The 23,853-nt window shown below is 40.9% G+C and overlaps 1 protein-coding gene across 1 annotated transcript; it reads right to left on the bottom strand.

The window, feature by feature from the left end:
* Nucleotides 1-30: 30 nt before the first annotated feature.
* On the bottom strand, nucleotides 31-21,886 carry LOC113148974 (beta/gamma crystallin domain-containing protein 1-like). The gene is made up of 22 exons (XM_026340762.1): nucleotides 21,615-21,886; nucleotides 17,457-18,838; nucleotides 13,493-16,985; nucleotides 13,035-13,208; nucleotides 12,529-12,567; nucleotides 11,926-12,044; nucleotides 11,528-11,684; nucleotides 11,147-11,286; nucleotides 9,311-9,437; nucleotides 8,921-8,956; nucleotides 8,135-8,295; nucleotides 7,819-7,942; nucleotides 7,432-7,577; nucleotides 6,054-6,180; nucleotides 5,181-5,210; nucleotides 4,944-5,056; nucleotides 4,325-4,457; nucleotides 3,506-3,645; nucleotides 2,158-2,281; nucleotides 1,547-1,705; nucleotides 1,155-1,311; nucleotides 31-626 (listed from the first exon to the last, which is right to left on the bottom strand). The coding sequence occupies exons 1-22, from the start codon at nucleotides 21,615-21,617 to the stop codon at nucleotides 538-540; spliced, it is 7,173 nt and encodes a 2,390-aa protein (XP_026196547.1). The 5' UTR covers nucleotides 21,618-21,886; the 3' UTR covers nucleotides 31-537.
* Between the last annotated feature and the right edge of the window lie 1,967 nt (nucleotides 21,887-23,853).

The raw sequence follows: 23,853 nt of genomic DNA, 5'->3' as shown, positions 1-23,853 counted from the left end.
GAAAGAAGTGTGGATCATTTTACTCTAGACTGTATGTTAAGCTTTTATTGACAAAAATACTTTTATTATTCTATAATAAAAACAATTGTCTAGTTTTAATGAAACAAAGACATTTAAAAACCATCTTTTTGTTTCCTTATGTTGCATGCAGACAGAATATGCACTAGTGTGACATTGCATAAAAATGTATGAAAAGGTGTTAATACTGTTTAAGTTAATTAATATAAGGCAAATGGATTTATTTAATTAAAACACAAAAACCTTTGGATACATTACTATAAATGTAAAATATGAAGTATTTCAAGTTCAGATTCCACTGTTTGTATGATCAGTGGGTTATCATAATATTCAAATGGATTTATCCATAGATGTCCATGCTTTTCATCGTCGGACATTTTTAAAGTTCACCTGCAGCAAAGTTTGAGCATGTCCAGTGGCGTACCTTGTCCTTGAGCGCTTGTCGTGCAGCATTATAACAAAGCGTATAGTCGAGCTCTGTTTGATATTAGGGATCCAGTTTAGCAGCTATTGTGCTTATTATATAATTTCCACATTCCACCTTTGTTGGAGTTTATTTGGATCAAATGGGTTCAGAATGACTTGGTTTTTGTCGTAGTGATGTCCTCCTGAAAAAGAGTGATTTTCTCATTAATATATTTTTCTGATTATTCTCAGAGCTCACAGCTGTTTGTGAAATGTTTAACATTTTTAGGTGACTCTAAATTTCTGAATGGTAGCATGTTTCATTCAACATCTGAACATCTAGAAAAAAAAAAATCTCAGTGCAGTGAATGGAAAATACGGACATTATTTAGTCCACAAGGTGTCACTAACTTGCAGACAACACCACCTCCCTGGATTTAATACCCACACAAGGTAGGCACAAGATGACTCATGTTGATAATACTGGCATTTTTATGTAATACTGCTGTAATGTTGTAGAAAATAATAAAGGTCTGAGGTGTTTAAATGAATCTAGCAGCATAGTAAGTTATAATTATGTGTGTGATTGTGAAAGCTTTCTGACGTTTTGGTCCTACTGCAGCAACCCAGCTCACCAAGCAGCCAGTAGACAGACACACTGCATTGTGTCTTTTAAAGCCTGAAAACAGAAATCTTTAAATTAATATGTAATGTCATATATGGCTCCTGACCTTTTACTTCCAGGACCAGATCAGAGGTCGGGGTGTAGCGGATAAAGCCTTCAGGGGTGATACTCCAGAGGTGCATATCTGGCTCTGGGCTGAGACCAACACGGCTTCCTGCCATCGTCACACTGCCACTGGGGCTCAGGCAGCACTCCTCCAACAGCTGTAATCAAAAGCACAGGAGCCGATCATTTCCTCAGTGGCATTTAATCAGGATTTAAACAGACTGTCGATTGACTGTGATCCTTCTTACAGGCATAGAGATAACACAGATCAGTGGTCCAGTGTTTAGCACTGTGTTTTGGACTGCCTTTAATGAGATTAGGTCTTTGTAGCTTGGTTCTAAAAAAAATTAATCTTTGACACTAATTAGTATGATGGTGGGACTGTCCTGGTACCTTGCAGTGGAGGTGTCCATTCTGGTAGAACCAGATCTGCTCAAGTCCTTCATTCTCCTCTGTTTCTTGAATCCGCATCAATTTGACATCATCCAAACTGCCAGTCACTGACATAAGGAGCCCCGTCTGTCTGTTCCTTAAACGGAAGTGCACTTGCTTCTGCACAGAAAACACCCAAGAACAAAAATGAAGATGATGTGTTTAGTACAGTAACATCGTCTGATACTTCATCAGAGATGAGAGTCTCACCTTTCTCTATCCCACAATTACAGTCTGATTATACTTTGATAATTACAACCTGAGCTGCTGCAAAGATCTTGAATGTAATAATGACATAATTATCTACAATAAGTAGGCTGTTGAGAGTTGCACCTCTGCTGGGTAACTTTCAATCATATTAATTTAAATGGCAGCTACTTTTAAAATTAATGTTTGAAAGTATAATTTAGGATATTTCTGGGTTTGCTTTTTAATTCCACGTGACGGAACCTGACACATCTGTCTACTGTATAGTAGTTTTTGTACATGGGCAAACTAATGCTTTTTGCATATTTCTATATTAGTATGATGTTTAAATGCAGAAAACAGAATGAAAAAGTGTCAATATTTACCTGTATCAGAGGGCGGAGGGACCCAATTTTCTGCCAGCTGCTGAATTTGCGCCAGTCCAGAATTTCACCAGGTTTCAGCAAAATCTGTGTACCCTGATAGTTGATTCTCTCATATAATATCCACCTGGTTGTAAAGAAAAGGCAAAAGCACAGTATGGTTTATAATAATAAAAAACAATATAAAAATAGCACGTATATGCTGTTTGGTTTGTTTGTTGTAATTATGTACTATTCATCGCAGTAATTTTAACTCTACTCTGCACAGTTTGGCAGAAAATGCCTTTTATATTTCTCTTTTGTTCTTTAAGTAGCCCTGGCTGCTTGTGATGCAGGTAGAAAGTGTCTTTTGGAGTTATAAGTGTATTTCTCAGTGCCTCTTCAAAGCAGAGCCCTGTCGAAATCATCTAAAATGTGCTGATGTCCTCAACTGTCCCATTTTGTTAGACTAAATGTTGCTTTTAGTTTGGGTCACAGTGGCTCTGTGTTTTGGCTGATTGCCTGTCTCTCCTGCAGCAGGAATGTGCCACTCCAGAGACAGCCCTGGCTCACTGTGAGCCCTTTATTTCCTCTGCATAGACTCACACCTACTATCAAAATCTTGCACATCAGCAGGACGTTTCCATCCATCTGTCAGAACTGTCATACTGAAATGTGTGCTAAAGTCTGCTGCATCATGCATTCAGTAAATTTAAAACATCACCACTAAACCTTTAAGATTGAGCAAACTGCTTCACCTACACAGTCTTATGAAAATAACTTCAAGGCATCCGCTGTCACTGCAGACCTGGATAAAATACTGTTCTTGCAAATGTCAAGAACAGAGAATATCAAGGAATATCAGGAACCTTATTTAGACATACCCTTCCAAACATATAGTAGAATTATCACCTTTATGAACAAAAACAAAAGTAGATTTCGTGGCAGAGTTACTGTATGGGATTACATTAGATTGTGTTGGTGTACCTAATAAAGTGGCCAGTAGAAAAAGAACTTGATTGCTTTATCCTATCTGAATAATTCATAGTAAAAGCATCTTTTTTTCACGTGATATTTATATGTCTTAACATTTGACTTGATTCATTCCTAAAGGATTATGCAATGAATGCCGGTGAGCTTAAGGAAATATTTAACATGCCAACTTGGCAGTTGGGAACTTTTAAATTGAATCAGATGTGGAGCTGCTGAGAACCAGCAGAGGCCACTGAAGGACCTGTGTGAAACAAAAGAATAATATGTTTCACATGTCAATGGCCTTCCATCGCTGTGTGTTCAGTCTCCTGCAGTATGGTTGTTATGCATAAACTTGTCAAACTCGCACTAGAATGACAAGCTGTTGTTATACACTTACATAGCTCCTTCCACTAGCACAGACTGGACCCTGCTGCAGCCCCCAGCCAGCTGAAGGTTTACTGATCCATCTGTCAGAACCACCCTCTTTCCACGCAGACCACAGCGCTCAAAAAGAGTGATGGAAGGCAGTGAAAACTCCTGCCAAGGAGGGAGGAATAGAGAGAAAGTGAGTTATAGAATAGAGTGGGTGGACAGCTGCAAGTCATGCAGGTTGAAATTACGGTTATCCTGAGGTTACCCTGGTAACAGACCACTCTTGCACCTTCGTGCTCTCTGCCATTTGTTGATCTGTACTAGCTACACATGGCTTGTACAGTAGTGACTAATAATAAACATATATAATAGTTTTTTCTGTAGAGAACCATGACCAAGGTAGGTACCACCAAGGTTTGGGTTGATTTTCTTTTGTTAAATATTATTTAGCAGTAACCTTGATGCTTATACAACTTTGGCTAGAATTACATTTGCGATGGAAAATTTTAATACCTCAGAGTTAAAAAAAATATTTTTTACATTGTCCTCAAAGTCCTTGTTGATATTATAAAACTTTGCTTTGCTGTACCTAAAAGCTGCTAAGCTACCAAAGTTAAATAAAGTTCAGAAATCTTAGCACTATATAGACAACTGGTGGTGCTGTACAAAGCAATATTAATTTTTAATAACATATAATGCAGATCTATAAAAAATGCATCTTTTGTCTGTCTTTCAGACACTGTAGAGCTTTTCAGAACTACAAGTGACACCTTTCACATTAACTATAGTCATCCTTTGAGTGTTAAAGTGTGTTATAAAGTATCAGAAGAATTAAAACACCTACAAAGCCAGTAGTCTGTAGAGACTGGATGGAGGAGCTTGTAGCATCATAGCCCATTGCTCTCAGATCTGGGTAGCTCCCCACTTCTAACACGTACATCCTGCCAGTAAAGTCCTGGCCCTCAAACGCCAGCCAGCTGAACAGACAGACACACAAGAGCAACAAAAAATTAAACTCATGCTCTAGATTTATAAACAAAGATGGTGGAAACATATTTGCATAATGTAGGCTTCCAATGTTATTAAGTTGCATACACATTGAATTATAATCTATATGATATTCTCAGTTACTCATGCTTGAAGATACATACTGTGACAAGACTGTGGTCTTGTTTAGTATCTAAGAGTTATATTAGATATATCTGGATGCTGGCTGCACTAAAGAAATGTAAGACCGTACATCACAAGCTGCTGCCATATGGGACTTTTTTTATTAAGTGGAGCAGTGACAGCATGCAGCAAATCCGGAATCCCAGATATGCTTTAGTAATATGTGTAAATGCATTTATATCAGATAAACATTAGGAAATCTACCTGAAGGATGATACTGAGTAACTCAATTCCCATTATTCCCCACAATGCCCACAGTATGATGTTTCTCTTTAGTGTGCAATAAGGCTCACCTGCCAGCCAGAACCTTACAGGAGCCCACAGAGAAACCATCCTGTAGGGTAGCTACACTGTCTTCCAGAGGAAGGACAGAGCCTTGAAAACCTGGATCAGAGAAAAGCTGCACCTGAGGCACACACAGCAAGATAATACGCGTGAGTCATCCACCCTGAGCCCACATCATCAGATAAGATGGAGGACAATATTTCAGCAATATTAGATTTGTTCTTTCATCCTTTTTAATCACCCACCTTGAACTTTGACTCGTTCTCAAAATTATCCTGAAATGACACAAGTTAATGAGACTCAATTACATGCAATGAAGCATACATTTCCAAGTAAAGAAAGCACCATTTGCATATTTCGGTGTTACTTGTAAATGTCACAGCTGTGGTTCCTGATTCGCGGTTAGAAAAAAACCCATCTCATTAAATATTTGCTTTATAAATGAAGTCAAATTAGTGACTGTGCTATTGCTCTTTGTTTTACTGCATTTATCATCCTAACTTAAGAGGGGAGGACCAGTCAGTGACCTCTGAGTGCACGGTGGATGTATAGCTGCAGCTACACTCAGCACTCACTGGAGCACGTGTGAGGCTGCGTGCTCCAGTGGAGTTTGAATGAAATCTATGTGTTTCTGTCATCGTGTGGTTTTAAACGAATGCTGCTTCGAGATGACTCACCTCTGTCTGAGTGCTTTCACTTCTAGTCTTGTGAAAAATATTTTCCTTCCTCATACTGGAAAGACAATTTTATTTTTGTTTTGCCTGAGCTTCATGTTGCCAACTATAATCTACTTTAGAAAGGATTGCCTGTTGCCTCAGAGATTCCTCCGCTCTCCGTGTTAAATTTTGGTTAGGTCACAAGCATGAATATCGTGACTGGTCACATGAAATGAAACTCATCAGCAAAACTAGGGCTATCAGGGGAAGTGAGAATACATGCATTTTAATATTGCTAAACTGATTAATGTGATTATCTGAAGCTCAAGGGAAAATACTGGTTGTAGTGGCAATGACTGAACATAAAATATCCCAGTTAAAGCTACATCTGTCTAATACTTTAACTGGCCACTTTTCCACCTAATTAATAAAGCAGCATCTCACGACTTTTGTCGTTCTTACCAGGACGACAGGCATTGCAGAGGCGACTCTGGGCTGTAGTGCCCCCCAGTCCTCCGGGCTTCCATACAGTCCTTTCTCCAGGATGTAGGACTCACCACAAAAGCCTGGTTCCTCAAACACTACCCAACTGTAAAAAGAACATAATCACTCTTTAATTTTGCACCAACATTTCAGAATTGCATTTTCTCCCTTTTCTTTTTTAATTCTTAATTAGTAGAGAAACACAGTCTTTGATGCACACACACTTGCTAACGAAATCTCACAGGAATGCAGTTAAAGTGTTTTTTAATTTATCATGAATGTCAAAAATTCTTGCTCAAATTCTAAATTAATAATAGCCTCATAATAGCCTCGCATTCTCACATTTTCTCAGCATTTATTTACCGTGCGTACTAGCAAATGTGGAATGTCATTTCTGCTTTTAAGAGTGGGCTGTGTTTGCATTTGTTGGCCTGAAGTGTCAGACTACAAAAAAGGCACTGACAGGAACCAACACACTGAGCCAATCAGAGGTTCAGGGGTGCACAACATGGGTGTGGCTGTGCAATCTAATAACAGGCTGGCAGAACAGCAAGAATATCCATTCAGTGTTGTGAGAATCCTGTCTCCTATCGAAGGACAACATGTTCTTCTCCGTATTAGCCACCATTTTGTTAATGCTTCTCTCGGGGGCGATGATCAGCATTACGTGCTTTGCATTTCATTGTTTTAATTTGTCTCTGATTTTGTTTACAGTACGTCTGCATTGTTCAGCTGATCATAGCATAAAGAAATGGAACTAGAAGCAGCTTCGGGAACACAGTCATTGCTTTAATCTTTTTTTTAATCTTTTCTTTTCTCTAAAGTGTAATAATACAGACTGTGTGACAAAAGATGTGACATGAAAGCACCATCACAATATTAATAACATTCCCTTTTACCATGGATGCTGATCAGGCATTCAGGAAGTCCTCCTGCACACCTGACACTAATATCACATTTATTCCCAGTGCAGAAGTGGGAGGCAGCGTGCTTCAAGACTAACTTATACTGACAGGAAATGGGGTGTGACAAACTTAAACATTAGGGAGCTAGGAATTCTGTCTAGACATGTCAGCATGGGTGTGACAGCCTTACTACTATGCACCTGAAACTACCACTAAAACCACACTACATTTCCCTGGAATTGTAGTTCTAGATTTTACTGGAACTGGAGCTGGAATCATGCACAAGAATGCATCTTAAAGCCTGCACTGTCGTGTATAAGGAAGAACACATACGTTTCATCTTGCGGTGGAATCTAATAATGCTGTCAACTGCTGCAAGCTTACCTTTCATTTTCCATTTCTGTTAAACATGACAGGCAGGATTACAGTTGTAGGCATAACGCATGACTTACACGCCACCGATGACTTCAATCGACTGAGTCTTCATGCCATAGCCAGTGTCATCCATGTTAATAACAGGCCCTGTGAGGTCAATGTTGACTCCCAGCTCACCGAAATCTCTGTCGTTGAACATTTTGAGGTGTGGAGCCACAAAATCCTGTAGCAGGAATAAAAACATGACAATCAGATGAGCAATCCACCAAACTACAGCATGTTAAAAATGCAGTAATTAAGACTTTGCAAGAATTTGTTTGTGGGAGCACAGAAGCTTTTCCATTGTTAACACAAATTCTGACCTTCACAAGCCAAAGTTTGTCAAAGTTTAACTTAATCGTCACACCACAGTTGATATTCCTCACATACTGGTGTACAGTGCGGTAGCAAATTTCTGTACTCACAGCCAATATTGGCCGCAGTGACAGGAGCTGCTCAGAGCCTCCCCAGTCGCTGCAGTCAAGGTACTCTCCTTCCTCCAGGATGTACTGCTGGCCCTCAAACCCAGGCTGGCTGTAGCCCACCCAGCTAAAACAAGATACATGCAAACAAGTTGCTGGTTGAAACTGTTTTCAGTCTCTACTTGTAAATGGTTACTGCATTGCATCACCTCAAGCTGGTCTTTATTATATTTATAGTCCAAGCCACCATTACCACCTAACTTGATCCCTTGCATGCAAAGTGTAAGACTTATGTTGCAACAGAAGAATAAATACTCACAGTCCCCCAGAGATCTTCAGAGAACCCACAGTTTTCAGCTTCTTTGAGTCAGGTAACTCTCCCTCGGTTGCAAAGTCTTCTTCACTGTCACAAAAACTAAACACATCGCTGTCGATTTCCAAGCAGGAGCCTTCAAAATGGGGATTCTCGTACACCACAGCCTGTGACAGAAAAAAAGTTACAAAAGTTGACTCATCGTTTACATTGTTTGAGCAGACCTGAGAAACTGCAGCCACCACAGTTTCTCAGGGCTGCTGAGTTTTTGGTGTTTCTGTATTTTTCCTAAAATACAAATGTATAAATGTATTATTTTATTCACACTTCTTTACACTGGCATGAAATCTTTATGAAAATTTTATTCCTTGATGAGTACGGAGTTCAGCAGAAACACAAATAAATACATAAACGCAACGTAAAAAAACATGTCCTTGGAGGCTTCATTTGTGAGCATCACATTATAAATTTGTGCACTTCAGTGCTTTCTGTCTCGAACAGTCGTTTAGTGACAGTACAAATGCACTGAGTCTAGGAAAAGTCTTTTTATCTGTCATTCTGTGGTCTGAAAATAAGTGCTGCCAAAACACAGTGGTGAAATTCCTTGACATCGCCCTATTTTTGGCTTAAAATACACAAACCGCTGCACAGAAAAATGGACCAAAGAATGCACAGCAGGAATTTTATAAAACATATTTACATCAAACACAATCACGCTGCAATTCTTTTTTTAACATTAGCATTGCTAACATAGGCAAGTGAAGCAAAAGCAGAACTGAAATGGATGCATACCTTGACTTCACTGGAATTCTCCACTTTAAAACCACCCTGCAACAGAAACAACGTCAACAACCATTTCGTCCTCTAATTAAATCTACACTGTAAAAACACAATTACACTAATGATTCTATTTTCTTAGACATAATAAGCATTTTGATGAATAGTGACAAGGAGCAATGAAAATAATACATAACAATACAGAACATACTGATATGAACATAGAAAAAGGTAATGTGCAGCTATCTGACAATGTAACAGCTATTGTGTTCATTTATTAAGCAGAAATCCTCACACCTGCTTCCAACTACTCAGAAAACATAGATGTTAACAAGCATAGCTGGCTAAAAATAATTCATTTATCACATTGATTGACGACAATCAGTGGTGGACAAAAACACACACCATTTTGAGTGGTCTGAGGGATCCCACAAAGGGTGATGGGAAGCCCCAGGTCTCAGGAAAAGGGTACACTCCCGTCTCCAGCACAGCTACCATGCCCTGGAAACCTGGGTCACTGAACACCAGCCACCTGACAAATGGAACAACAACTGTGTTAAATGATAATTAAGGCAAAGGATTGGTCCGCATTATGCCTCGGTGATTTAAAAATCATTATGACTCATCCCCTCACATCATTTGTTTTTGCTTACTATAAAACAGTGGTAACACATCATTGTTATAAAAATGAACATATTGAGTGATACTTGTTTTCCCACAAGGGATCCAGCATTTGTTGTTTCCTCCACAACACAGACAAGTTATTGATGGGTTCTCCTGTGTAAGTATTATTTAGCTTAGGTTTTCACTAGGTATTTTCTATGTAGCTCAGAAATGAGTCACTGAAAAACGGCCGAGAACAAAAGCTGTTTGTTATATAATAGAACATCTTGGGAATTGAACGCTTGAAGCAGTTCAAAGCATTCTTCTTTACAATTCATTTTTAGCGTGTAGCGCTGGAACTGTGCCCCCCACCTCTGGCATTTCGAGACAATGCCTTACACCAAATCAAAACATCTGAGCCTGTGCCAGAAAAGAAATAGTGAAGTGATACTAAGGATTGAGCCTGACTTCACACTGCTACAAGATTCAGTGGACTCAGAATGCATGGTATTGAGACCTTCATTTCCTGCAACAAGACTTCACTGTACTTTGTCTAATGGATTTAATTGTGAATTTACAAAATTCACAATCTATATTTAATATCAAAATATGTTTTTTTTTTAGAAATGTTTAAAAGTATTTAGTACTCTGTAGAAACCCTCGTGCAGCAACAACTCGTTGTCTTTTTGGGCAAGCCTCTGCAAGCTTTGCACACCTGGACACTTTCAAATTGTTTAAACCTCTGACCTGCTCAATGCCTCAACGCAGTTTTTTTTTACAACTACAACACAAAGTATGAATACTTTCTGAAGCCACCCGATATATGTATGTATGACAGCAGAAGCAGATGAGTCTGTTTGCTCAATGAACTCAACAGAACTAGGTGCATGTTACAATAAATTCCTCAAACACAACACAACATCTGCTGAACAGCTCCACTTGTCGCAGAGCAAACATGGTAGATAGAGCTGCTGTGGTTGTACTGATGAGGTGTTGACGAATGCAGAAACAATGTCCAAAATATGTCAGACTTCTACCGAAGATGCCAAAGTAAACTAGTTAAAAAATAGCTGTGGGGAAACGGTCTGCTGTCATTAGCCTCCTCGGGGGCAGGGCACAAAATGTCCTGAATGCTTACACCTCTGATGTGGAAAAACATTCTCCCCACTGCCAAATTCTCTCCACACCTTTGTCTGTTTCTAACCCTGCATCTAGTCTCCACCTCTTCATGTTTCCAAATGCCCCTACACACACACACACACACACACACACACACACACACACACACACACTCTCTCTCTCGCTGACAGATATTCCTGGGCAGGCAAATGAGTGAGAGCTGAACCAAAGGCAAAGATAAACATGGTGGAACGTAATAATGATTTTTATCTCTTAGCTATTTGTCAAAGCTAAACACTAAGAACACCCAATTAAAAAGACAGCTCTACACTGAGCACAGCAGGCGAGATTTTCAAATTCTGCCAGTTGCTGCGAAAACAAAAATCACTGCAGAGCACTGGGATTGTCTCATTACTCAGGTTTTGCGACTTTGCATCTTGCTGTGCAAGGTAAAGACGACTTCTTTTCACGCTTTACCAGAGGTCAGTGTAAAAGGTATGAATGAACTGTTTTACTTACACCCCGGAGTGCACTTGAATGGAAGCAGTGCTCAGTGGGATGCCAAATGAGCCTGTCTCTATTGTGTCATCGTTGTAAGGTGTAACTCTGCCGTGGCCCTCTGGTTCAGTAAACAGATCAATATGAGGAATGCTGTAATCCTAAAGAGAGAAAGAAAACGTGGCATTTATCAGCAGTGCGCATACATAAATCGATCATTGCAGTAAAATCAAGTATGATCTTAACTAGCTGAGCCATATTTTTCCATTCTGGATGGCTCTTAGCTGATTATCACAAAAAGCTATATCACCTATTAGCTACATTTCAAAAGGCAATGTGAGGTGAAGATGATGTAGATATTGAAGGGCAGTAGAGGCCGAAGCATTTAACCAGAACACTCACCCAGACAGCGAGTCGAATAGACCCGATCAGCATTGGTGGGCTGTTCTGTGGTTCTGTCTCCAGCTCAGACTCTGCCCACACATTTGTCAAGTCATTGCCTCCCTCCTCCAAAGCAATGCAGCGTCCTTGAAAGTCAGGTTTCTCATAGAGAATCCAGCTGCAGAGATAATGTATAGAAGCATATGTTTTTTGTTGAGTGTGAGAGGTGGTGTTAAGTTTCTCCTCTAACCTTTGACAAGAAAGTGATGACATTCACGTGTGCAACTCTGAATGCTGATATTTCATTGAATTAAATCTGTGAAAGACCCTAACAAGCAACATAGTTATCCCAAAACCACTCATTTTAACTTCACTTCACATTTTCTTTTTATCATCTGAAGGTTTCAGCTGCTACTTACCATCCTCTAACAACTTGCACAGATATGACAGGCGAGAGCTGCAGAGATGTAGCATCTGGTACATCCCTGTAGATCTCATATGATTGGCCGCTGTGCTGAGCTTTCTCAAATAACACCATCTATGTAGAGACATGGAGGGCAGTGTCAAACAACCAACGCATTGAACAGCTTTACTCTCTATCACATTCAATCATGATCCACTAGATACTGAGAAGGACCTAATAGCATACAGAAGGCTTCACCTTTATGTTAATGTAAAAGCAGATTACTGTAAACCCAATATCCACTGCATGGCTACAGCTAAAACAATGTGCATGAAACTGAAAATGTTGCATGAATGTCTCTTTCTACCAACAACTACCCAATAAATGAAGCTATACAATAATGAAGAGCTGCAAGTCTTCAGTGTTTTAACAGCACTGAATTCTACAACTGTAATCACATCCAGCTGAGCATTTGCACTAAACTGTTTTCTAATACATTGTTTACCCTCAAGAACACCATATGAAAAGCAGATGTTTTCACAGAACAAAGAGTTGTCTGTCGAGATTCCTCTCCTCATCTTGTTTCTATTCTATGTGGGCAAAGCTTTGCCTACTGTACCTTTCCAGGGCGCTTGTGAAAACTCTTGGCAGTTCTTATCTGGAATAAAAGAGCAGAGAAGTATTATTGCGACAAAGACTGCAGAATATAGCAAACACTTACAAAATGCAAGACAAGCTGAACAGCATTTGTTTGTGCAGCAGCTCTGTGCCTGTTGAATGTCCTACCCCCTGCAATGCACTTCCAGGGAAACAGTAGAAGAAACACACAATTCAACATATTTGCTGTGCAAGACATTTTTATCTATTTTACAGTACTTAGGTTAAATGTGAACAATCCTTTAAAGAACGTTAACATTTTCCCTGTCATTAGTACCACATCATTCTCTCCAGCAAACTAAGAAATTATTCAGAAATTATCAGGAAATGATGGAGAGTATCCCTATAATCATTACAACGCTAACTGCAACAACAGTTTTAAGCTCACACACACACATGTACAGCTTTAATTTAACTAATAACTCAACAATTGGTTATCTTTTAATAGGAAATATGCAGCACACTTACATTTTTTCTAACTATGGCCTGTGGCTGAGCTGGAGGCTGCTTATGCCCAGGGATTGTAGGGTGTGTGTTTGCTGGAAACCCAGGAGCACATGGAGCCACAGCTTTAGGAACCAAGTGACCTGGTTTCAGGTCTGCTTCACCTCCAGGGACTACAGTTGACATTTTTCCATTAACCTAGTGCACACACAAAAAACATCAGGGAAAAGTTGAAGTGGAAGACTCTCTAATGATAACTATTGTTATTTTTAAACATGTTAAAGCAGAGCATGGTATTTTCTTCACTAGACAGTTCATGGACTATGATTGTGCTGTACAGGGCTTTACATCAACCTGTCTATCATTGTGAGAGGTATTGTGCCTGTGAAATCTCTGTGATGATGACATGAACAGCTTCAATATTCTACATTGAAATGAACCGAATTATTCCGTTGATAAAAATACCATACAGTCAAACTAACCTCTTTTGTGCCTTGTTCCTGTCCTTGTATGCTCTGCACTGATTTTACTGGCTCTCGGGGGAGGTACTTCTCCAAATGGTCTGGCAGCTTGTAGTCGTTAAAGGAAGGAATCGGAGGACCTGAGTCACAGACCACAGCCTCTGCAGCCTGGACTTCCTCTTTGTTGCTCGGGGCATTGCTCTGTTTGGCCAGTTCATGTTTTGTTGGGCCTGTTGCAGCTGGACTTGACAGGGGTTGCTTGGACAAAGGTGGAGGGCTTAGCACGTGGGTTTCACTGGGTGACACATCACCAGAGCTGGTGCCATCTACTTGTGTTAGAAGTCCATTCCTCTTCCCTTTTGAGTTTATGAGACTGCTAAAGACACAGCTCCCCTCCAGGCGAGACTTCACCTTGATCTGATCCTCTTTCTCTCCCTTGTCCTTGTTCTCATCAACATTAACAGGTGTTTTTTCCCTGAGCCGAGAGTGAGTGTCAAGGCTACTGAGCAGCATGCTTCTATCTGCCAAACTAGCTCTTGCAGGCTTTATAATAGATTTAGTCTCTGAGGTCTGGAGCTGGGCTAAGAGGCTTGGAGTTGTGTCTAGGGTAAACTTGTTCCTCCTCAAACCAATCTTGAACTCCTCAGGGTCAAACGTCTTCTCAAAGCGATCTTCTTTGATTGCTGGCATGGCAAAGGGGGGCTGAGGTGGTCGAAGGTGATTGTGTTTACGTGGCGGGACGGAGAAGGGGGCACAAAGTTTCTTGATTTTCTCAACAAAATCATTATCGTCTAACTCACCAGAAGTATCCAGGAGATTGCTCTCACTTCCAGAAGAGCTTAGTTTGGGCTCCGGCACTTTAAGTTTCTGTTTGGGAAGGTCGACATCCAGCCAGCTAGAGGGTGTGTCTCGCCATTTTGAAGAGTCATCCTTGTTTAGTTCCCGTGGAAAATGGAGTTTCTTCATAGATGAACGCTGGATTGAGTCTGGAATCCGCTTATTAGCCTCAGGGGAAGTGAGTGCTTTTGGAGTTTGAATTGGTTTGTTATTGAGCAGCTTCTTTTCGACTGCGAGGAGTTGTGGTCGTAGAGCGCTATCCCCATTAGCCACAGGTGAAAGTTCATTCACTGGTGGTTTGAATGTTTTCTCTGCTGTCTTCTCTGTCACATTAACTGTGGATTTTGCAGCTCTGCTCTCAGAAGGTCGCTGCGATATTTTTGTACCTGCCTCCTTGAGTGAAGAGGTATCACTTGTGCTCATAGTTTTTTTTGATTCCTCACACTGCGGGTGGCTCTGAGCTAAATTAATTATATCTCCTGAGGTTTTGATTTCGGAGGGCACTGATTTGACAGCTGTATTTTTCCCCCCATCATCCTGCCCTGCTTCCACGCTGCTCACGGATTCAGAGGCAGAAACAACAGTAGGCTCTTTAATAAGTGACTCTTTCTCTCCCATATTGTCAGTCTGTGCAGTTATCAGCAGTGGAGTGTCATTAGTGGCTTTTACACTCGCTTCCTCAACTGCTGTAGTTGCTTTGGTAATAGGCTTTGAGCTGGAGACATCATCATGAGCTCCATGTGTGTGTGAGTCATCGGGTGAATTCTCCGTTTTTTCCACTGATACAGAATTAGGCTGTGGCTCGGCTGCACTCACCACATGGTTTTTTTCTCTTCCAGGGCTTTCTGTTGACTTTGTTTGCAACTCAGGAGGCACATTTGCTGCAGTTTCTCCCTTCAAAGGCCCTTTATCACACTGTGTCCCACTCACAGCCTCATTAGTCAGGTCAGATACAGTAGCTTTGTCTGGATGCGTGGTTTCTGTCTGACCAACACAATGCGTTGGAGCACAGAGGTCTGATGATCCACTAGTCTTTTCTGATGTCTGAGAGGCACGTTCTTGTTGCTTGGCTTCTGAGTCTGTGTCTTTAATGGGCTGTGTCTTGTCTTTTGTTTCCAATTTTTTTCCATCATCATTTTTGACAACACTTCCCTCTGTCCCTGAGATACCTTGTCCATTAACTGAATCTTTACCCTTCATGGTGTTTGTATTCGAACACAGAGGCTGAGCTTCGTCTTTCTTGTTACTCTGATCATTTTTTTCTTTTTCTCCTTTTTTTAGTTTCTCCTCACGTTTACTTTCAACCTGATTTATTATTTCTGTGTCCTTGTTTTGGGGTTGCTGTGTTTGCTCTGGGTCTTTTTTACTAGGCTGCCTTACTTTGTCTTTGCTTTTTGATTCAATTTGCATTGACGATTGTTTATCTAATTTGGGATGTTCAACAGGTGACTCCTGCTCCAGTGTCAACGTCTTCTCAATGGGCCTTTCATCCACAGGTAACGGGGAGGGGGAGGGAGTTTCTGTGCTGTCCTTGGAGGCCATTTCTCTGTCCTGTGTGAATACAACGCTGTGTCCCTGTGTCTCTTCCACCTTCTGTGGTAAAACAATAGGATCCTTGTCAACAGACTTTGTTCCAGTCTTGCAAGCTGCAGTATCTGGTTCATCTTGGTTGGCGGGCAGTTCCCCCTGCCTGTTGATAGGTTTGTCAATATTCTGCATTTTAAATGACGACTCTATCTGTTTCTCCGGTTTGTCTAACACCTCTGCTTCCTTAAATGGTTTCTCTTTGCTATCAGACAATAGCTGCTCATCTGATGAATTTCTTTGGGCTTTATCAGACGAGACTTTCTCTGTGAGTTGTTTGGAGGCAGAGACAGTCTTATCTGTATAATCCACCTGTTGCTGTTTTAAAGTAGGTTTGTTTTCACCATTTGGGCTGGCTGGACTCATAGGCTCTTTACTTTTCCTTCTTTTGGAGCGAGAGCCTGTTCTGCTAGGACCTTTTGACTGTGGGCTGATGTTATTGGGCATTTCTGATAAATCATCCGTTCCTTTAATTGAAACATCAGACTCAACAATGTTACATATCTTACCCTGATTTGCTGTTTTTGAGGCCGCTGAATTTGTTATTTTAGAGTCTGTTGATTGTTCCGTAGCTACTAGAGTCTGTGCAATAGAGGTATCTTGTCCATCTGGTTTCGCTGTTGTCTCTGACACTGTTGTGTGTAGGGGCCCTTTAGTATCCAGTTTACCCTGACTGGACAGGTTTGCTGACTCTGGCACAGAAACTTCCACAGGTAGAGGTGTCAGTTTTTGAGACATTCCTGATGTGGCTGGTTTTTGAGCCTGTGCTGGTTTTGCCTCTGGTATAGATGCGTCTATAAAGTTCTTTGCTCGCTCCTTGATCGACATTAGTTTGTCCTTGGTGGGTGATGTAGAGCTTGACCTGACTGTTTGATGCCCTTCAGCTGATCGCGACCTCTGGTCTGACAGCACAAAATCTGCCTTTGTCCTCTGTGGAGCTTTCCTGATCGGCGACACTTCAACACTCCTCGAGGCTTTGAAGGTTTGCTTGTGGCCCCCCGCTGCCGGCTGTCCCTCAAAGAGGCTGATTTTATCTGCAATCCGTCCACCGACTGGTTTATGCTCCCCACCAGCTTTCTTCGGTTCATGTGGTCTGTGTATGATGAGAAGTAAATGTGTGATATCAAGAAAAGAAATTTGAGATTCTGTTAAATTATAAATCCCTGACTCATGTATTATACATCTGCCTTAATATACACCCAACAGACAATGTTAAATTAACAGAGAATGTTAATTTAACCTTTAGATGGTTTGTTTGCTTTAATCTGACCTATATTTGAATTTGACCTGTACTTCACAGAGCTAATCTTGAATCTTAGGTCTGGACTTTGTGTTATGACTCACACCACTGTTTTACCATGGATACCCCTGACATATTCCACCCATGGAAGTTAACATATTTCTATTATGGCAGCACAGTCCTATTGAACAAAAGCCTGTTAATGTCGACTAGATGTACAAAAAACAATTAGTCTAACTAAGAAGGTATTTCTAGTAGAAAACATTATGATCAGTTTAACTCATTCAAAAATAACACAAAGCTGTCCTTCTAACTTTAACTTACCTTCCATCAATTTCTGTTTTGGGCTTATCATTCTCCTCAACTTTGTTTTTTTTCAATGCTGGCTTAAAATCCTGGTTGTGTTCCGCTGGACTTTGAGGATTAAGAGGCACATTTTTTGGAAAAAGCTTCACTTCACTTCGAGAAACCTTAATGCTCCGACGTTTGGACTCTGGCGTCTCTGTCTTCCTTTCTACTTTGTAGAAATCATTGTCCTCCATGTCTGCGACCCCATCAACTACACCTGCCAGAGTGTCTAGGGGGACTAAGTTTGAATCCTGGAAGTTGTCCAACTGCTTGTCTGTATCAGGACAAGTCTTACTTTCTACTCCTTCAGGTAAGGCCTGATAGGTGGGACTGTGTTTGGAGGCGGAGTTTACAGATGACTCTCCCATGTCAGTCTTTGGACTTTCGCCCTGAGGACTGGTCGGTGGAGAGAATCCCTCTAGGGTAGGTTGTGCATTAGAAGGCTTTTTCTCCTGGGGGCTGTTCCCTCCATCTCCTTGGGAGTTCTTCCTGTTTCTCCTCCTACCTGTATTTCTACGCCCCATGTTGTCTGTCTCTATTTGTTCTTTCTCAGTTTCAGGCTCTAACTGTGAGTCTTTTTGTGATTTTAATGACACTCCCGCTAGAGCGCTGTAATAACTCTGTGCCCCAACAGCAGACCTAACATTGGCCCTTTTGTTCTCTGCACTTGTTGCACTTGAGCTATTTGATAAATCAAGACCTGGTGAGGACTGTGCCTTGGAGAGGACCTTAAAGCTTTTTGTGACTTCAGTACGGATAACTTCCTGTCCAACACAGGTGTCTTGACCGCAGTGAGTCACACTAGTTTCCTCAAGGTACACATGGAGCCTTTTGCCTGTCTGAGCCTGAGGCTGGGTGTGTGCCTGGTCAGAGTCCCATACCACTCCCTGTTTAGAAAAGGAAGACAGATGCGTCAGATGACTGGCATTCTTCTCAGGATTCCCGCTCACTGAACTGCCACTGCTATTCTCCTCCCACTCCTGGTCCTGCCCTATTCTCTTCTTCCTGCAGACCACAAACTCCTCCTCTTTTGGACCTCCCTGTCCTGTCTCAGGGCTGTTCACAACAGAACTGTGCTTGTGGCCAGACTGCGTGGCGTCCTGCTCTTCACAGAGGAAAATGTCTCTGGCAAGACCAAGTGGATTGGGACTGGAGCTCTCCTCCCCCCGCTGTTGTTCCCCTGCCTGGGGTTTCACAGACTCCTCACTCTCATCTCCTCCATCTGATGTAAGAGGCCGATCACTAGTTGGGGAAGCATTTTCAGTAGGACTCTTCGGACCTTTTCCTTTCCATGGGGAGAACCAGCTCCCAATACGACCCAAGACCCCAGTACTCGGCTGCTGCTCTGGGCTGTCAGACTAAAGCAAAGCAAAAAAAATATAAATATCTGTTTACACGTGCGGCTGCAGCTTATAAACATGCATATTTCAAATGGAATATGCTCAAACCAAATTAAACTGACAGTAGTAAACGTGAGATAATGCAAATATCATAAATTGTCTTTGAACAAAGGGAGGGAGGAGTGCAGGCTTGTGATCTAAAGTAAACATAAGTAGGGCTTTTTGTTCATAGACACGTTTAGTATGGCCATGCATCTCTCAGCATTGCAAAGACATGCAGGAGTAACGTTCATAACCTGTGCGCTTACCGTAGAAAATACCATATCATTCAGATTCTTTATGTAGGTTGTGAACATGATTTTGGTTTAGAACAAAAACTCCTACAGAGCATAAAACAAGAAACAAAATCATTCCACCAGGACAAAAAAGATAGCAGTGTGAAAGAGCAGAAGTATCCAAAAAAGATACTCTGCCTTAGCAAAGTGATAGACCCATCCACAACTCTGCACTTGAGAGCAAAACTGTTTACTGTAATATTAAAAAAATAATAATAATAACTCACCCTTAATTAGACACAGAAGAAAACTTTTCGTTAGTCTCCAAATATAAAACTGCTTTGAGTTAGTTCAAGGTCTGCTCCAAGATACATGTCTGACTAATGAACGTGTCCTCCTTGCATCCAGTAAAGCATCCGCAACTGCAGGAGTGCTACAGACTATGGGATCGGGTTTGTGCGTGCCTGCTGTGGAAGTTTTGCCCCTCCAGCTCGGCGCACGCAGCCCGGTGGTAAAACGATGCCTTCAAGTACTCCGCGTAAATCTCTAACGCGAGTGCCAGTGTAGGAAACCGGTTAGGCAACGAGTGATTTTCTCACGTCAGCCGACTGACCGCAGTTTCATTTTGTTGATATTAGTTTGGCTCATTGTCAACTTCTATTCTTCAGCTGTACGTTTGATTTGAATTATTTCCTGCTTTCAGAAACGAATGGAATATTTTGTTCATATTTTAAATGTTTAAACGACACCTGCTCAAGTATCCTAAAGGTTTATTAAGTTTAAGCTGTTCAGGTGAAAAAGAAATGTAATGTAGTGGTATGTTTTGGTTTTGTTTCATGTTTTATTTTTGAATAAATGGTTGGTTTTTCTGTAACCTTCTGCTCCTCTGTTAAGCATTTTACATGAAAACGAAGGGAGTGTTTTCTCTTGAATTCTTTGTCATTTTCAGAGATAAATTGAGAATATTTCGCTTTTATTTTACATTATTTGATAAATCAGTGACTGAACCTTTAGACTATTTGAAGTATTTGGCACTTATGATAAGGTCACTTCCCAATTACTGAAACTTGAAGTCCCTGTGAGTCATTCTACAGTTGCCCACATGTCTTCTTTAAAATACAAATAAAATGTGGCATATGTTTGTGTATATGTGCATTTGATCAAAAAAAGAAAAAGCTATCGATGTGATTCACTCAATTTGTAGTAAGGCCAAACAGAGCTTTATTGCATTGCAGCAGGAGAAAAGAGAACAAGGAAAAGACATAATGATTATATACCCTGTTCCCTTTAATGAATATATACAATGGTATTAAAACAAAGAACAAAGAAACAGGATCTTGCAAGAACATTATGCAAACAATGACATGTACGGGACACCCAAATGTTGGCACATCACAGCTTAGCACCTCAAGTATCAAAGTATCTCATGGGTGTAAAATATATACCTCAGGACAAGTGAGGCCAGGTTTGTTTGTGCTGTTTTCAACTTAAATGCTGATAAGTTTCAAAGCAGCTTGAATAAAAGTTACACTCTTACACTCCGAATTGACCTGTTGGGTAAATTAAATATCTGTTAGACGTATTAGACATGGCCTTTTTTCAGTTTGGTATTAGATGCAAGGACTCTGTTTTATGTAAGGTGGAACTGCTGTGTTTTTATGATTCATCATATCCGGGATGAATGTGTGTGAGTGAATGCAAAGTTCCTACGTTTATTTGAGCAGCTGAAGGCATCAAGAGGCCATGTCCAAACAAAGTTTTCCAGGGGAAGTGACGCTTTGACTGCCTGCCTGTGTGTGTGTGTGTGTGTGTGTGTGTGTGTGTCAGAGCCTGTTGAATTCAGTTTTTGGTTTTCCAAATCTGCCCACTTTCTTTTCCAGCTCCAGGCACTCTTTCCATGTTGTAAGTCGAGGAAGTTAACCCTTTAACTACCTCTGCGTGGGTTAACAGTTATTAGTGTTTTTTTTTTTGTTGTTGTTGTTTGTTTTTTTTAAAAAAGAAACTCGACCTAAACCTGAAACGTTTTAATTGCGGTCCGCTTTTCACTTTTCAACTTGACATGCAGTCCACCTTGCCTTCAGGTGCGGGAGTGGCTCAGACTAATTAGTGATTCAAGAACCCATTCTTGTTGGGTGTTATTTTTTAACATTTAACGGCCCCGTCTAAAAAAACATTATTGCAGCTTATTAATGCTTTCATAACAACCTTTTTTTCCTTGATGTTTAAGGGCATGACTTGAAGTATTTACACATGCAATGCAAAGGTGCCAGGGTGTCAATTTTATCTTACAACTAATCTAATTACAAACATGTCTTCACAGCCTACGCAATCCCAAAGAAGATCTTTAACAGGTTTCTACACAACATGCAGGTCCACAGAAGCAAAAAGAACAGCGGCAACAGCAGCAAAAATGTTATGCAGTTAATCAAACCTCTAAATACTCAATCGACCGAAAACCCCACAAGCCCAAAGTATATTTCTTCATAAGCAGGCCACCAGAGACAGAGAGCAATCCTTACCATGATTACAGTGTCTCTCCTGCCTTCTCGTTTGTCTCGGTCAAATGCAGCCCGCTGCAAAATCCTCCCAAAGAATGAAGCCTTTCAGTGCCACCGCCTCACTGAGGTAACCTGTCCCTCCTCGGGCTCAACAGGGGAGTCTGCGCCACACTGGCTATTAATATTTAGTGCTGTCTAACTCTAAATCCTGCAAACATCAAAGCAAACTCTTGCAATTGTGAAGGTTGCTTTAGAAGTGTCATTTTCCCCATAGTCAGGAGGACGCGGGGAGAGATGGAATCTGCCCGGGCCAGGTAACACACCCCGAGGCTCTGAGCAGCATGACACAGCAGCCAGCTGTGGCGGTTTATTGTGTAACTATGTCAAGGCCACAAACGGAGTCAGAACAGGTACAGACTATGTTTTCAGCTCCAATATTTCCTGCTACATGCACTTCAGTCCACCTCCCTGAGTAAAAATGTTTTTATAGTAGTTGAAATGTGAAACTAATGATCATTATGATCTGATGATGGTTTCTCTACCAGTATACAGATGATCCCCTGCTCGTTGATTGATGATGTGACATTAAACTTAACCTTTAATACCAACATAGAGGGTTATGCTCTTAAGCATCAAAACCTTTTCTCCACACCAGCACTGAACGCATTTCTTACATGCTTCACATTCACAAATACATGCAAACACATTCCCCCCTGTGTCTGTCTCTTTCACATGACTTATTAATGTGCCACAGGAGCTGAAACCTGTCTCATTCTACACCTTATGAAACATTTACACGTTGCTGTTCTCGATTGTTTCTCCTGGTGGTAGGAAAATGTTTCTCAGATAAACATCAAATGTGTAGGTGTTTGGAGGCAACATGTGAAAATAATGACATTTATAGCAATTATTACTCATAGGTCTGGTTTTACTGGTTTTTAACTTACCAATAACCTGGTTAAAAAAAACACTGACATGTTATGGAAACAGAAGAAAACACAAAACAATTGAATGTCTCCTCACCTCTGTTCACTCTGCTAATTGTGCATTGTGCATTTGAAGGATTACATAGTGAGGTTGCTATACACTGACAATGCAGATGTGTAGGTGATGAGTCACACATTCTGCTTAACTGAGTAATTTCTCTTTCCAACCATGTTATGCACTGTAATACAAAGTTATGCACCTTTCAGCACTGCCCCATGTCACCTTCGTCATGAATGTGTGTACCTGGCAGCTGCTCACAGAAAGCCTACAGAAAGCGTTCCCCTTTGCCCGTTCCCCTTTTGTTGCAGTGCGCAGCTCCATTTGAGGCGCGTGTAAACAGCTGCTTTGTCGATGCTGATGGGAACAGAGAAAGAGCTGCTCATTCTCTGTACCCACCCAGATTTTGCATGCTTGGCAAGAGCTTTGAATTGGCAGGCTGCTGGGGCCAGACAATCTTTTGAAGTTACAATTAGAATGCATGTTGGGCTTTATTCTAAGGCTGCTGAATTCAGAATGAATTAAGGTGACAAAGGAATGGTGTATCTTAGCGTAAAAAACATTTTAAAATGTGCTTTTTATTGGTCTCATTAGATTATAAAATATGGATAAATGTTAGATGTTAGGTTAAATATAAGGACGAGTGTGATGAATGTTAGTGCAGTGGGTTGACAGTGCCAATGTGAGGACATCTACTGTAGATAGTTTTCTAATTCAGATCTCTGATGAGCAGCACCGATTAGCTACTGGAGAATTGATTGTTTGGGTAACCTTTAGTCAAGATTGCCTCTTAAATATGTAAACCTACACACAATCTCTCCACTTTAGTGAAATGTATTACATTTACTTGAGTCATAGTCAGAGGTAGGCAGAGCTCAGTACAGTAGGTTATACTGCTGGGGTTACTGTGGCAGCACTGTATTTCTCATTCATCCTTGAAACAGCCAATAAGAGGGTAATGTTGTCTTGTAGAGACTGTTTAGCATTGTCATGATCATTTAATGGCAGCATTTCCATTTCATGAAAAACACATAATTTGTTGTTTTCTTACAACTGAGTGTGTCATTTCATTTAACCCACACCCACAAAAAATCAAATGAAAGAATGTCAGTGTTGTCTTTTCTCTGCGCCTGCTTCTCCCTCTGATTTGCTCTCCCACTGCTGCTCATTTGTTGAAGTGTCTTGCAACCCACCAGCTGGCAACCACAAAACCTAGGGACACCGCCTTGGGCCATTTAGGAGAAAGAGCAAATGGCAGGATTCCTACATGGAATTG

Source organism: Anabas testudineus, chromosome 24 (genome assembly GCF_900324465.2).
Source record: "Anabas testudineus chromosome 24, fAnaTes1.2, whole genome shotgun sequence".
Classification (NCBI taxonomy): domain Eukaryota; kingdom Metazoa; phylum Chordata; class Actinopteri; order Anabantiformes; family Anabantidae; genus Anabas; species Anabas testudineus.
Note: the sequence above shows the minus strand (reverse complement) of the source record. Positions and strands in the feature narration are given on the sequence as shown.

Excerpts from the sequence above, each read along its gene's own strand:
- LOC113148974 (XM_026340762.1), bottom strand. Across the intron at positions 5,057-5,180 it reads AGAACGAGTCAAAGTTCAAG|GTGCAGCTTTTCTCTGATCC; the intron begins GTGGGTGATTAA and ends TGTGTGCCTCAG. Across the intron at positions 1,312-1,546 it reads ATGGACACCTCCACTGCAAG|CTGTTGGAGGAGTGCTGCCT; the intron begins GTACCAGGACAG and ends TTTTGATTACAG.